The 13407-nt window shown below is 45.6% G+C and overlaps 1 protein-coding gene across 2 annotated transcripts in view; it reads right to left on the reverse strand.

The window, feature by feature from the left end:
* Positions 1-506: 506 nt before the first annotated feature.
* LOC119010338 (neoverrucotoxin subunit beta-like) overlaps positions 507-13407 on the reverse strand; it is a 15070-nt gene continuing 2169 nt past the window's right edge. Inside the window, exons 2-4 of one of the 2 annotated variants that reach the window (XM_037082423.1) lie at positions 5699-5799; positions 3878-5338; positions 507-1385 (exon numbers count right to left, since the gene is read on the reverse strand). In XM_037082423.1, coding sequence (XP_036938318.1) covers positions 838-1385; positions 3878-5338; positions 5699-5799 — 2110 coding nt within the window. In that variant the 3' untranslated portion in view covers positions 507-837. Of the gene's footprint in view, positions 1386-3877; positions 5339-5698; positions 5856-13407 lie in introns of those variants that run through there. The other variant, XM_037082424.1, reaches the window with a different exon arrangement.

Here is a 13407-nt window from a genome sequence, read left to right on the forward strand (position 1 = left end):
AGGCGAAGCTATATCTTTGTACACTTCGTATATGGTGTACATGATAATTACACAAACTAGATGCACAATGGCGCTCTTTCTTGCCGTTATTACGGAGGAAAGACGCCACTGCCCGTCTACTTCTGGCTCACAGCCCCAGGGAAAAATCTCACACCTGCACAGAATGCAAAATCCGATCCGATCTGCTGGAACGTATACATGCAGGAGTAATGCGACTATCAGTTCAATAATCTGGGTGCGTTAATTCAACTATGAGAAATCCGATCCGGTCCGATTTTAGTCAGGCTAAGGTGTATACATGCATCTTAAAGATCCGATCATAGTCGGACTAACCCAGTAATTCCGTTTTCTTGAGTGTCATGTAAATGCACTGAGAGACTCCAGGATCTCTACCTGTGGATGACCAGACCACCTCAATAAGAAGCCAAGTCAAGAGCTTTGGTTGGAACGTACATAATACACTCCAGTTTTATTTGAGCTTTTATATATGTATTTTTTTGGTTTAAATCACACACAGTTAAAGAAAATGTACAGAAATGAGTTCAAATGACAAGAGATTCCTTTTCTAATGTGTCCAAAGACACTAGATCCTCAAACATGATGATATGTGCACTAAAGATACTCAAACATGACCACATGTGCACTAAAGATACTCAAACATCATAACATGTGCACTAAAGATACTCAAACATCATTACATGTGCACTAAAGATACTCAAACATAAAGAAGCGTTATATTATTTAATATTGTTATGTGACTGACATGATGACGCTTCACTATCAAAACATTTAAATCAGGGATTTCAGTGATCTGAACTGAATCATGTGCTGACAAGTTTACAGACACAGAAACATGCTGGATCTATTCCAAGGCCTGAAGCCTGGGTAAACAGGCTCAGTGAACTTGGTGTGGAAGGTGTAGATGTGACTTAGAGTGTCAGATGAGGCATTATAGTAAGACAGAGTGCCAGCAGACCAGTCCAGATACACTCCCAGACGAGTGAAGGGAGGAGGAAGAGGGACATACTGTGTCTGATTATCATGAGCTGCAAATAGAGCAGAATCTCCTGCAGACTTCTGGTAGTATCCTAAACACCAGGACAGTTTATTCCGTCCTAGCTTGGACTGGTCACTGTTTCCTTTCCTTGGAATCCCTCTGTAGCAAACACCTACAGCAACATCAAATAAAGAAATGTTTCCCCAGTCCACCTCCCAGTAGCAGCGCCCAGTCAGCCCCTCTCTGCACAGAACCTGAGTCCAAACATCAAATCTCTGTGGGAGGTCACGATACGACTGTTGTGGTCCTTCTGTCACCTTCTTGTTTCCCTCAGACAGAGTGAGATGGTTGTTTGCTGTGTCTGGGTCCAGAGTGAGATCACAGGCGTCTGATGGAGAGAACGAGACGTGATCATGATCACAGTTCATACTGAAAACAGTTATTGATTATTCTGAACACATTTGAAAGGACAGGCTCATATATTAGAACATCACTCACATGCTCCTACAGACTGTTCATGGACAGTGGTGGAAAGTAAATATTTCACTTTGAGATACTTTCAGTTCCAACTTCAACTGATGATCTTTGTCTGTCATGTAGCCAACAGTTACAGTGGAGCAGTCGCTGCTCATTAAACTCTCAGATCTCAGCCTCCGTCCAGCTGTGTTCTTACAGGTAGATATAAAAATATCTGCTTCAGATACTTTGAAGATATTTTGCTGATAACAGCTGTATAACTTTACTACAGTAGTCTTTTGAATGCAGGAATAACTTGTATGAAGTCATTTTCTATTATTGTTCCAGCTCCTACTTGTACTTGTGGTTTGAGCACCTGATGAGCCAAGGAGCTATGTTGTCCGGGGCTTAATGCCCCTGGTAGCGTCTCCCAAGGCAAACAGGTCCTAGGTGACGGGTCAGACTAAGATCAGTTCAAAAGCCCTAATGAAAGATAGAACACAGAGGAATTTCACGTCGCCTGCATTGACGTCACCAGGGCCCTACCCTGGAGCCAGGCCTAGGGTTGGGACCTGGTGGCCGGGTCCGCAGCCCGAAGGAGCGACATGGGCCCGCCCTCCAGTGGGCTCACCACTCGCATGAGGGTTCAGAAGGGGCTGGTGCAGTGTGATTTGGGTGGCAGTCATGGGCGGAGGCCCCGGCAACCCAATCCCCGGACGGTGACTCAAGCCATGGGGACATGGAATGTCACCTCGTTGGGGGGAAGGAGCCTGAGCTGGTGCGGGAGGTTGAGCGGTACCGGCTAGAGATAGTCGGGCTCACCTCCACACACAGTCTGGGCTCTGGAATCCAACTCCTTAAGAGAGGCTGGACTGTCTTCTACTCTGGAGTTGGCCATGATGAGAGGTGGCGAGGTGGTGTGAGCTTGCTTATAGCCCCTCAGCTCAGCCGCTATGTGTTGAAGTTTACCCCAGTGAATAAGGGAGTCGTTTCCCTGCGCCTTCGGGTCGGGGATAGGTCTCTCACTGTTGTCTCGGCTTATGGGCTGAACAGTAGTGCAGAGTACCAGGCCTTCTTGGAGTCCCTGGGAGGGGTACTGGAGAGTGCTCCAACAGGGGACTCTGTTCTTCTACTGGGGGACTTCAACACTTACGTGGGCAGCGACAGTGTTACCTGGAGGGGTGTGATGGGGAGGAACAGCCTCCCTGATCTGAACCCGAGTGGTGTTTTGTTATTGGACTTCTGTGCTAGTCACAGTTTGTCCATAACAAACACCATGTTCAAGCATAAGGGTGTCCATATGTGCACGTGGCACCAGGACTCCCTAGACCAGAGGTCAATGATCGACTTTGTGGTCGTGTCATCTGACCTCTGGCTGTATGTCTTGGACACTTGGGTTAGGAGAGGGACTGAGCTGTCAACTGATCACCACCTGGTGTCTGGAAGTAAAGGATGCTGTCAAGCTAAAGAAGGAGTCCTATCGAGCCTGGTTGGCCCGGGGGACTCCTAAGGCAGCAGATGGGTACTGGCAGGCCAAGCGTGTGGCAGCATGGGCAGTCACAGAAGCAAAAACTCGGGTCTGGGAAAAGTTCCGGGAGGCCATGGAGGAGGACTACCGCTCGGCCTCGAAGAAATTCTGGCAAACCATTCGGCGCCTCAGGAGGGGGAGGCAGTCCTCCAACCACACTGTTTACAGTAGAGGTGGGGAGCTGTTGACCTTGACTGGGGACATTGTCGGGCGGTGGAAGGAATACTTCGAGGATCTCCTCAATCCCACTGACACGCCTCCCATAGAGGAAGCAGAGGCTGGGGACTCAGAGGTTGACCCATTCATCACCCAAGCCGAAGTCACAGAGGTAGTCGGGAAGCTCCTCGGTGGCAAAGCACCGGGGATGGATGAGATCCGCCCTGAGTACCTCAAGTCTCTGGATGTTGTGGGGCTTTCTTGGCTGACACGTCTCTGCAGCATTGCATGGCAGTCGGGGACAGTGCCTCTGGACTGGCAGACCTGGGTGGTGGTCCCCTATTCAAAAAAGGGGGATCACACTCCTCAGCCTCCCTGGGAAAGTCTATTCCAGGGTACTGGAGAGGAGAATTCGGCCGATAGTCGAACATCGGATTCAGGAGGAACAATGCGGTTTTCATCTGGGCTGCGGAACACTGGACCAGCTATACACCCTCCACAGGGTGCTCGATGGTTAGCATTGCCGGCAGTAAGTCAGACCTGTTCCCAGTGCATGTTGGACTGAATACTGTCAGTCATTTCACTTAAGTCCCTCTATAAATCAGTTTCAGTGTCAGCTCAAAGAAAATCCACAGGACTTTTGTAAGAAAGCTTAATTAAGTCTGAGAGTAATACAAGGAATGAGCAGTCTGGTGTCTGAAGGAGACTCATTTGTCTTACAGTGAAAATGGAATACTTACACCAGAGTAAAGCTCTTCTGTCTGTGACAGTCTCCACATCAGAGATGTCCGGCTTTGAGAAATCCTCAGTGTGCAGAATGCCGTTCTTGTAGTGGTAGATTGTTGCTCCGGTGTATTTCTCATTTCTGATGGCCGCTACCAGGAAGCGGAATCTGCTGTCGCTCTTCAAGGATTTGGCAGTATCTTGGAAAGATTTGGCTTTTTCTCTCATTTGGGTTAAAACTTCATCTGAGTAGTACCATGGGACTTCATAGGTACTTCCTCTAACTGAATCCAGGTATTTGTCCATCTCATCCAGGATTGGGTCAGCACTCTGCAGGGAGGTGAAGACGAAGCACAGAGCATCATCAACACCTGCAGCAAGAACCTCTCTGTCCAGCTCTGACTCATTATGGACGATCTTTGTTCCCTTCATCATTTCCACACAGGACCTGATGACGTTGATTTCTCTCTCTTTATGATCCAGCCACTTGTCTAGTTTTTCATGACTGAATGGTGACTCGTTTCTGTCATCAAGGAGTTTCTTTACTGAGCTCTCGTCTTCTTTTCCTTCACGGATTGAGAGAAGTTTCTTCGCCACGTTCACCTGGAGGTTAGTTACGTAAAGCTCACAACAGTTTTGGAACTTGTTTAACTCTGCTTGGATCTGTGGAAAACTCTGTACCACTGTGTCGTCCAGAGAATCGTTGCATCTCATTTGTATTTCTCTTAAATCTTCGAGAGCATTCTGCAACTTCCACACTAGTCCAACGCTGATCTCTTTCATCAGCTCAGCTGCAGTCGTGTCAAAGACCTTCAGAGGCATCATCCAGACCTTCACTGGAACACTCTTCTCTCCATCTTCTCCCAGCAGCTTTGGAAGCTCTACATAGGTCTTCACTGCATCTACAAATGTTGCAGGGTTGCTTTGAAGAATTAAGTCTCCGTAGAATTTGCAGGAGAATTTGTTGGTCAGTTCTTTTTCTTCCTCAGTCAGCTTGATGTCAACTTTACCCTCAACATCAAATGTAGGGATCTTCTTGATCACAGCCTCCATGTGGCCCTGGATGTCCTGAACGCTGCTGGCTTCTAACTTCTCACTGTCAAACACAAAGAAAGCATTTGCCCCATAAAGGATTCCTGTGACTACATGTGTTGCCGTGCCCTTCCTGATGACCTCTATCTGTTGGGGGTTCATGGTTTCACCTTGAGTCACTGACAACTGATTGAAGTGTGTGGTAGCGTTGTACCGACACGTCACTCTGCTCTGATTCTTGAATTTCTTCTTATCATTCAGATACTTGGCAGATCCTCCAACTTCAATCAGTCCACACAGGAAACTGACCTTCAGAGAAGCTTCAATATCCATCAGAGAGGACTTGGATTCAATGGAGTCAGATGCAGAGACTTCAAAGTTACTGGTTTGTTGAGATGTTTTAACTGTCTTCTCTTTTAGAGTTTTTGGATCCCACAATGTCAAACCTAAAGAAATTGGAAAACATCAGTTGTCTCATAAAGCAGGAATCACTGTGGACTTGGCTCTTGGATCGGCTGCATGATGTGGTCAAAGAATCATATTTCAATTGTGACGTGATGAGAGACGTCAGAGAGAATGACGGTTTTTGAGTCAGAGTTCTAATTTCCACTGAACAAACCATTAAAATCAGGATGATGTGACATTTGTTGGGGCTCAAACAAAGATGATTGAGAAAATCTGCAGAACTAGATTTGTGGGCCAAAGACCAGAGCAGCTTGGACATTTCCTGAACCTATTTATAGATATACTATCTACAGAACTGTTTTAAATATAATATTAGTTTATATTTCAATGTCAAGACTTACCTGGGATCAGTTCATCTCTGCGAGCATCATAGAGCATTCCTAGGGTGAAAGGTCGACCCAGGGCAGCGACGTCCATGATTTCTGAGGACATTTTCTTCAATCTGTTCAAGAGACACCACAACCTTCAGGACTTCATTTACACTTAGAGCTGCTGTGGTTTTTTAATAAAATCAGTTTTAAATAGCTCTATATTCCAACAATAATCACTGTTATAGGGCTCCAAAACAAAAGAGGTCTCATAGCTGGTTTCAGTTTCTGACTCAGTTGTCATTTTCACACCCAATGCCCATGTTGTTTAAAACGCAAACGTACTTGTGATGTGTTGGACATTTAAGTGAGTTGTGATCAGGTGCACTGATGGCAGATTGCTATCTAGAGGCAGCAGAAGACAACAGCAAGTCAACGGGCCTACTTAAACAGTCAATAGCACATGGTGGTGGTGCGTTTAGTCCATGTTGCTCATCAAACAGCAGAGAGTCTGGACACAAAGAGGTTGTCTTTAGTCGTGGATTGAGTGGAACATAAATTAAACCAATCAGAGCATCTTCTCACATTCCCTTCAGCAGCCAGGTGAGTCGGATCTGCAGCATGTAAACTAGAGATAGACCGATATGTTTTTTTCAGGGCCGATACTGATACCGATTATAAGTAGTGAAGGAGGCTGATAACCAATATTTGGAGCCGAAATTCATTTCCAGTAAAAGGGAAAATAATGGCGTCCACATTTTGAGTAATACAAACTACAAGACTTAACTTTGAGAGTTTTTGCACATAGATTTAAGTCTATCCATCTGCAATAAGGGTTTGATAAAAAGAGGGAGACTTAAAAGTGGGGCCACATGCTGACATATGCTCAACTCATCACGCTTAATTTACTACAGCATTTGGAAAGCCTGTAGTTGATTTTAATATGTAAATGTTTTATTTTAGCAACATGTGATAGCAGGGACACTGTCATTCAAAAGTAGGCTGCTACATTACTAACGAGGAATGTAACTATAGCTGAAAAAAATAGTACAATAACGATAGAGACTATTTATCCCTGAACACCATGCTGTTCATATAGGCCTTATAATGCAGTTGCATGATGTCTAAAGTCTTGAACAGCAATATTCTGCTCCTCTCTACAAGAAACTGTCAAAGACAGCTTCAGGACACACAACATGATAATTTGTCATTTTCTGCTGCATGGAATCTCTCAGTCAACACAGAAAAAGATCAAGTAAAATAACTTTGTAGTTAAACAGCCATTATTGCCCTACAGTTTTCTCTCAGACGGTGCTTTGCTCTCAGTTTCTGCAGCTTCTCATTTGGCTTACACACACGCATACACACACACACGCTATTTTCTAGCCATCCCCTCAACGTGCTCTTCTCTCTCGTTCACTCACACACACACGCACTACTTCAATATTATCTGCAACCTTGTTTCAAGTGATTAAACTGTTAAAAACACTAAATAAACTACAGCATCTTCACTTTAATAATCAGTGTTTATCATAGGAACAGACAGCTGCTGCTGATGTATTGGGCCTCACAGTAACGTTAGTAGTCGTGAGTTGTACGGATTCTACAGTCTGCTGAGTGTCTACAGCCAGAGAAGGAGAAAGCGGACTGGTGGGCTAACATTACGCTAAAAGCTATTCAGCCTTCTCCTCAACGTGCTTCCCTGCAATAAAACTGGACTGAATTGAGTTTATTAGGTTTTTACTCTCTCACTCACACACACGGACTATTTCCATATTGATATTAGCGAGTGATTAACAGGCTCGTCTGGAGGGACTGTGAGCGAGCAGAGCTGCCGCTCATGTTTATATAACGTAAATGGGCTCACAGTTATGTTACTAGTATTTGTGAGTTGTAGAGGACTGGGATGTCTATTACAATTTCGGGAGAGTCTGCTGCCTTAGCTTACCTTCGGTTCTTCTAGTATTTTATTATATATTTCTATTATTCTGTTGTGTATTCTATCTTTGCTGTCATCTTGTTTCAGTATCTTTAAGCTGCTATTACATCTGAATTTCCATGGTGAGGGGGCAATAAAGTCTTATCTCATCTTGATGTGAAACCAGGAGCACCCAGGGTTCAAGTCACTATGGAGCAAATAGGAGCTGATTTCCAATTAAAATAGTAAAATTACAAATATGTAACAACCAGTATTTTAATCATAGATAATGTTTTTTTTTTTTTTTTGATGTAATGAGAAATGTTAACATTCATGGTATATTAAAAGAAATGTGGTGTGGGCACTGTCACACCTTTTCTTATTTAAAAGAATGTTGTTGGGATCTACGGGCCGAACAGCAGTGTAGAGTACCCGGTCTTCTTGGAGTCCCTGGGAGGGGTACTGGAGAGTGCTCCAACCGGGGACTCCGTCGTTCTGCTGGGGGACTTCAACGCTTACGTAGGCAGCGACAGTGTTACCTGGAGGGGTGTGATTGGGAGGAACGGCCTCCCCGATCTGAACACAAGTGGTGTTTTGTTCTTGGACTTCTGTGGTAGTCACAGTTTGTCCATAACGAACACCATGTTCAAGCATAAGGGTGTCCATCAGTGCACGTGGCACCAGGACGCCCTAGGCCGGAGGTCAATGATCGACTTTGTGGTTGTGTCATCTGACCTCTGGCTGTATGTCTTGGACACTCGAGTGAAGAGAGGGGCTGAGCTGTCAACTGTTCACCACCTGGTGGTGAGTTGGATCCGCTGGCAGGGGAGGAAGCTCGACAGACTCGGCAGACCCAAACGTATTGTGAGGGTCTGCTGGGAACGTCTGGCGCAGGGGTGTCAAACTCAATTGTACAGAGGGCCAAAACTCAAACCAGACCTTTGGTCACGGGCCGAACAGGATAAACATTTATTGAATACACTAAAACTTGACGTTTTTTTTAACACAAATATGAATTAAAATCAGACAGATTCAAAATGCATTCATGAAAATGAAAAAATGCAAATATAATTAAAATTTGTGCTTTTCACCAAAAGTTAAAATAACAAATTAAAACATTCAGTTCATTTTTTTTCAGTTTTCATTCATTTTTTTTTTTTTTTTTCAGCTTATGCCATTTTGTCAGAGCTGGATGCTAGGCATCTTTTCTTGGCAACAATTTCATTCAGGTTTGGTGTGAGGTCCTGTGTTGCAGAGATTCTCAGGATGGACTGCAGGTGTTCATCAGTGAGACGACTTCTGTGTGCTGTTTTGTTAAGCTTCATCGCTGAGAACAGCTTCTCACATAGATATGTGCTACCAAACATGCACAAGGTTCGAGCCGCATGTAGACGGAGCTGGGGCATTGCTTCAGGAATGGAGCGAAAAAACTGTGCGGGCCCTGCAGTGTCATACTTTGCCTTTAGTGTCCCATTACACTGCAGTTCAATCAGCTCCATCTGCATCTGTACAGGTGCAGTTTCCACATCGACGGCAAATGGGTTGCGAAGCAGCTCGAAGTTATTTTTTTGTGCTTCAAAGTCACCAAAGCGCCGTGCGAACTCAGTGCGCAGTGCGCTCAGTTTATCAGCAAAGTGCGCATTTGGGAACGCTGCTGTGCCGACTTGGTTCATCATTACTTGGCAACGGGGAAAGTGAGGCAAGTTGCACTGGTGCATTTGTGTCTCCCACAAGAGCAGCTTCACTTGAAATGCCTTCACCGCATCATACATGTCAGTGATCATGCGGTCACGTCCCTGGAGCTGCAGGTTTAAGACGTTGAGATGAGCTGTTATGTCAGCCAGAAACGCCAATTCACATTTCCATTTTTCGTCCCGCAAAACTGTGGAGTCTTTTCCTTTACTGTCCATGAACTGACAGATTTCTTTAATGAGCTCGAAAACTCTGTTGAGAACTTTTCCCCGACTCAGCCAACGTACCTCTGTATGATAAGGAATGTCGGCAAAATCCGAATCTATTTCGCGCAGAAAAGATTGAAATTGCCGGTGATTTAATCCCTTGGCTCGGATAAAGTTTATGGTCTGCGTTACAGTATTCATCACATGCTCCATTTTTAGGACTTTACCACACAGCGATTCTTGGTGAATAATGCAGTGATATGCGGTTAACTCACCAACACAGTTCTCCTCCTGCATCTTTACTCGCATCCTTCCCACTAGTCCACTTTTTTCACCACACATTGCCAGTGCTCCATCCGTAGTAAGTCCAACAAGTTTGTCCCAGGGCAATTTCATGTCGGTTACACTTTGACACACGTTTTCAAAAATGTCTTTTCCCGTTGCTGTTCCATGCATTGATTTAATGTCCAATATTTCTTCTGTAACGTGCAAATTAGAGTCCACTCCACGGAGGAAGATCGCCAGCTGTGCAGTGTCCGTCATGTCTGTGCTTTCATCCACAGCAAGAGAGTATGCAACAAAGTCTCTGCTTTTTTCACTCAACTGTGTTCTCAAATCAGTGGCAATCTCACAAACCCGATCAGCAACCGTATTTCTACTCAGGCTTACATTTGCGAACATCTGCTTTTTGTCTGGACACAAGACGTCGCACACCTTCATCATGCAGCTCTTCAGAAACTCTCCCTCGGAAAATCGTCGGCCTGATTTGGCGATCTCCTCTGCCACTATAAAACTTGCTTTCACAGCAGCTTCACTTTGGGATTTTGCTCTGGTGAAAAACATCTGCTGGATCTTCATATTCTTCTTTAACTCTTCGACTTTCTGCATCTTCTGCTCTGCATTCAGGTTTTTGAGCTTATCCTGATGTTTTGTCTCGTAGTGCCGTTTTACATTATATTCCTTAATTACGGCCACATTAGCTCCACAAAGAAGACACACGGGTTTACCGGCAATGTCAGTAAACATATACTCAGCCTCCCATCGGTTTTGAAAGGCTCTGTTTTCAGAGTCAACTTTTCTCTTGGCCATTGTGAGGGATTAGCATCCACGAAACCCATAGCAACAGAAACGTCACCCTGCTTCCCTCCGTCCAGCCTTCGTGTAACGTAGAAAAATTCCCCCCAAAAAAAATCAACGATAAAAGCTCATCCCCGGGCGTCACGTCTCCGCTTCCCGACACTGAAGACTTAGTTGTTTGTCAGTATTATACTGTATAGTTTTAAAAGTGGCTGCGCTCGTCAGGCTCCCGCGTCAACAGTTGACGCGGGAACGTTTCCAGGAAGTCTTGCGGCGGCAAGGCAGCTGAAGCGCTGCATTATGGGATCTGTAGTTTGAGAGTTATCAGCGTTTCATATAGCCGGGCCATTATAGTAGATTAATAAAATGATTTCACGGGCCGGATATAATTGTACGCCGGGCCGGATGTGGCCCGCGGGCCGTGAGTTTGACACATATGGTCTGGTGGAACCCTCTGTCAGGGAGGTCTTCAACTCCCACCTCCGGGAGAGCTTTGACCAGATTCCGAGGGAGGCTGGGGACATTGAGTCCAAATGGACCATGTTCTCCACTTCCATTGTTGTCAAGTCAAACTGGAAAACTGGAATTAGAAAAATATCACGAGAAATTGTAAAAGCGCACGGGACTGAAAATGGGCGGAACCGGTGTGCCTGCCAAGTCCCATCCGGGGCTTTTAAGAGAGCACACAGCACCGGAAGCGGGGAGCAACAGAAGATGGCTTGCTGTCACAAACTCGAGCAGTAGTAAGTTGAGACTGTGCCACGATTGCCACTTAAGGCATGCAGGACTGATGGTCTCCAGCACCCGATTGGCAGCCGGTAAGGAACTGAGCTCTGGATGAACGGAAAGAGACGTAATCTGCCGCTGATGCAGATAACGTTAGCTTAGCTTTAGCCACATGGTCGGCAGCGAGAGACTCTATTTAACCATTTAATGGTGTCGGTAGTGTTTGTTATTCAGGTGAAGTGTGTCCTGCTTGTGTGTGGTAGAAATCATGGTGAAGATAATGTGAACTTATTTCTAATGCTTTAACATTACGTATGGTGCTGGTTTGAATAATTTCACTTTAGTACTGGGATAAAATAATTGTGGTAAAATGTTTAAATAATTGCACTCTAGACACATTGTAAAATAATTATGAGAAAATGATTGTATAATATGTGTACTATAAAAATGGTTAAAATACGATAAATACTATAGAAAAATATATAAAAACTGGGTTTAAAAAATGGCTTAATGAATATGATAAAATGTGTTAAAAAGCAGTTAAAGATCTACATGATATTAAGCTAAAGAAAAAAAGTAACGGTGTATATTATATTTTCATGGAATGTACAGATGTGTAATTTTCTATTTATTATATTCGATCACAGTAATTTGTATATTTTCTTCTTTTGTGGTTTAAAGGTTTTTCACCTGCTAAGATACCAAACTGCTAAAATCCACACAATCCAAATACCTAAAGAAGTGGCTGAAGAAATGAAAATGGAACTGCCAAAATAAAAGGAGGAAAAATGGAAAAGAAGTTTGTGGTTATTGAGTGAAATCCAGTTCATCATCTCGGGGTAGACTAATCAGGTCCCTTTCAAGCGGGGATTCTGCACAAAAACATTAAAAGGCTTGACAATTGTTGACGCGGCTGTTCGGAGCTGTGGCCGGAAGATCTCCGGTGCCTGTCATGGTGGCAATCCCCGAACCCGGTGGTGGACACCAGAAGTAAGGGATGCTGTCAAGCTGAAGAAGGAGTCCTATCGAGCATGGCTGGCTCGGGGGACTCCTGAGGCAGCTGACGGTTACCGGCAGGTCAAGCGTGCTGCTGCACGGGCGGTCGTGGAAGCAAAAACTCGGGTCTGGGAAAAGTTCGGGGAGGCCCTGGAGAGGACTATCGGTCAGCCTTGAGGAAATTCTGGCAAACCATCCTGCACCTCAGGAGGGGGAAGCAGGTCTCCACCAACACTGTTTATAGTGGGGGTGGGGAGCTGTTGACCTCGACTGGGGATATCATCGGGCGGTGGAAGGAATACTTCGACAATCTCCTCAATCCCACTGACACACCTTCCATAGAGAAAGCAGGGGCTGGGGACTCAGAGGTGGATTCATTCATCACCCGGGTCGAAGTCACTGAGGTAGTTGGGAAGCTCCTCGGTGGCAAAGCACCCTGAGTACCTCAAGTCTCTGGATGTTGTGGGGCTGTCTTGGCTGACACGTCTCTGCAGCATCGCGTGGCAGATGGGGACAGTGCCTCTGGACTGGCGGACTGGGGTGGTGGTTCCTCTATTTAAAAAGGGGGACCGGAGGGTGTGTTCCAACTATCGGGGGATCACACTCCTCAGCCTCCCTGGGAAAGTCTACTCCAGGGTACTGGAGAGGAGAATTCGGCTGATACTCGAACCTCAGATTCAGGAGGAACAATTTGGTTTTCACCCTGGCCGTGGAACACTGAACCAGCTCTATACCCTCCGCAGGGTGCTAGAGGGTTCATGGGAGTTTGCTCAACCAGTCCACATGTGTTTTGTGGACTTGGAGAAGGCATTCGACCGTGTCCCTTGCGGCATTCTGTGGGAGGTGCTCCGGGAGTACAGGGTCGGAGGCCCTCTGCTAAGGGCTGTACGGTCCCTGTACGACCGGAGCAGGAGTCTGGTTCGCATTGCCGGCAGTAAGTCAGACCTGTTCCCGGTGCATGTTGGACTCCAGCAGGGCTGCCCTTTGTCACCGGTTCTGTTCATTATCTTTATGGACAGAATTTCTAGGTGCAGTCGGGGCGGTCAGGGGGTCCAGTTCGGGAGCGACTGGATTTCATCTCTGCTTTTTGCGGACGATGTTGTCTTGTTGGCTCCTTCGAGCTGGGA

The sequence above is a fragment of the Acanthopagrus latus genome, chromosome 20 (assembly GCF_904848185.1).
Source record: "Acanthopagrus latus isolate v.2019 chromosome 20, fAcaLat1.1, whole genome shotgun sequence".
Lineage (NCBI taxonomy): Eukaryota > Metazoa > Chordata > Actinopteri > Spariformes > Sparidae > Acanthopagrus > Acanthopagrus latus.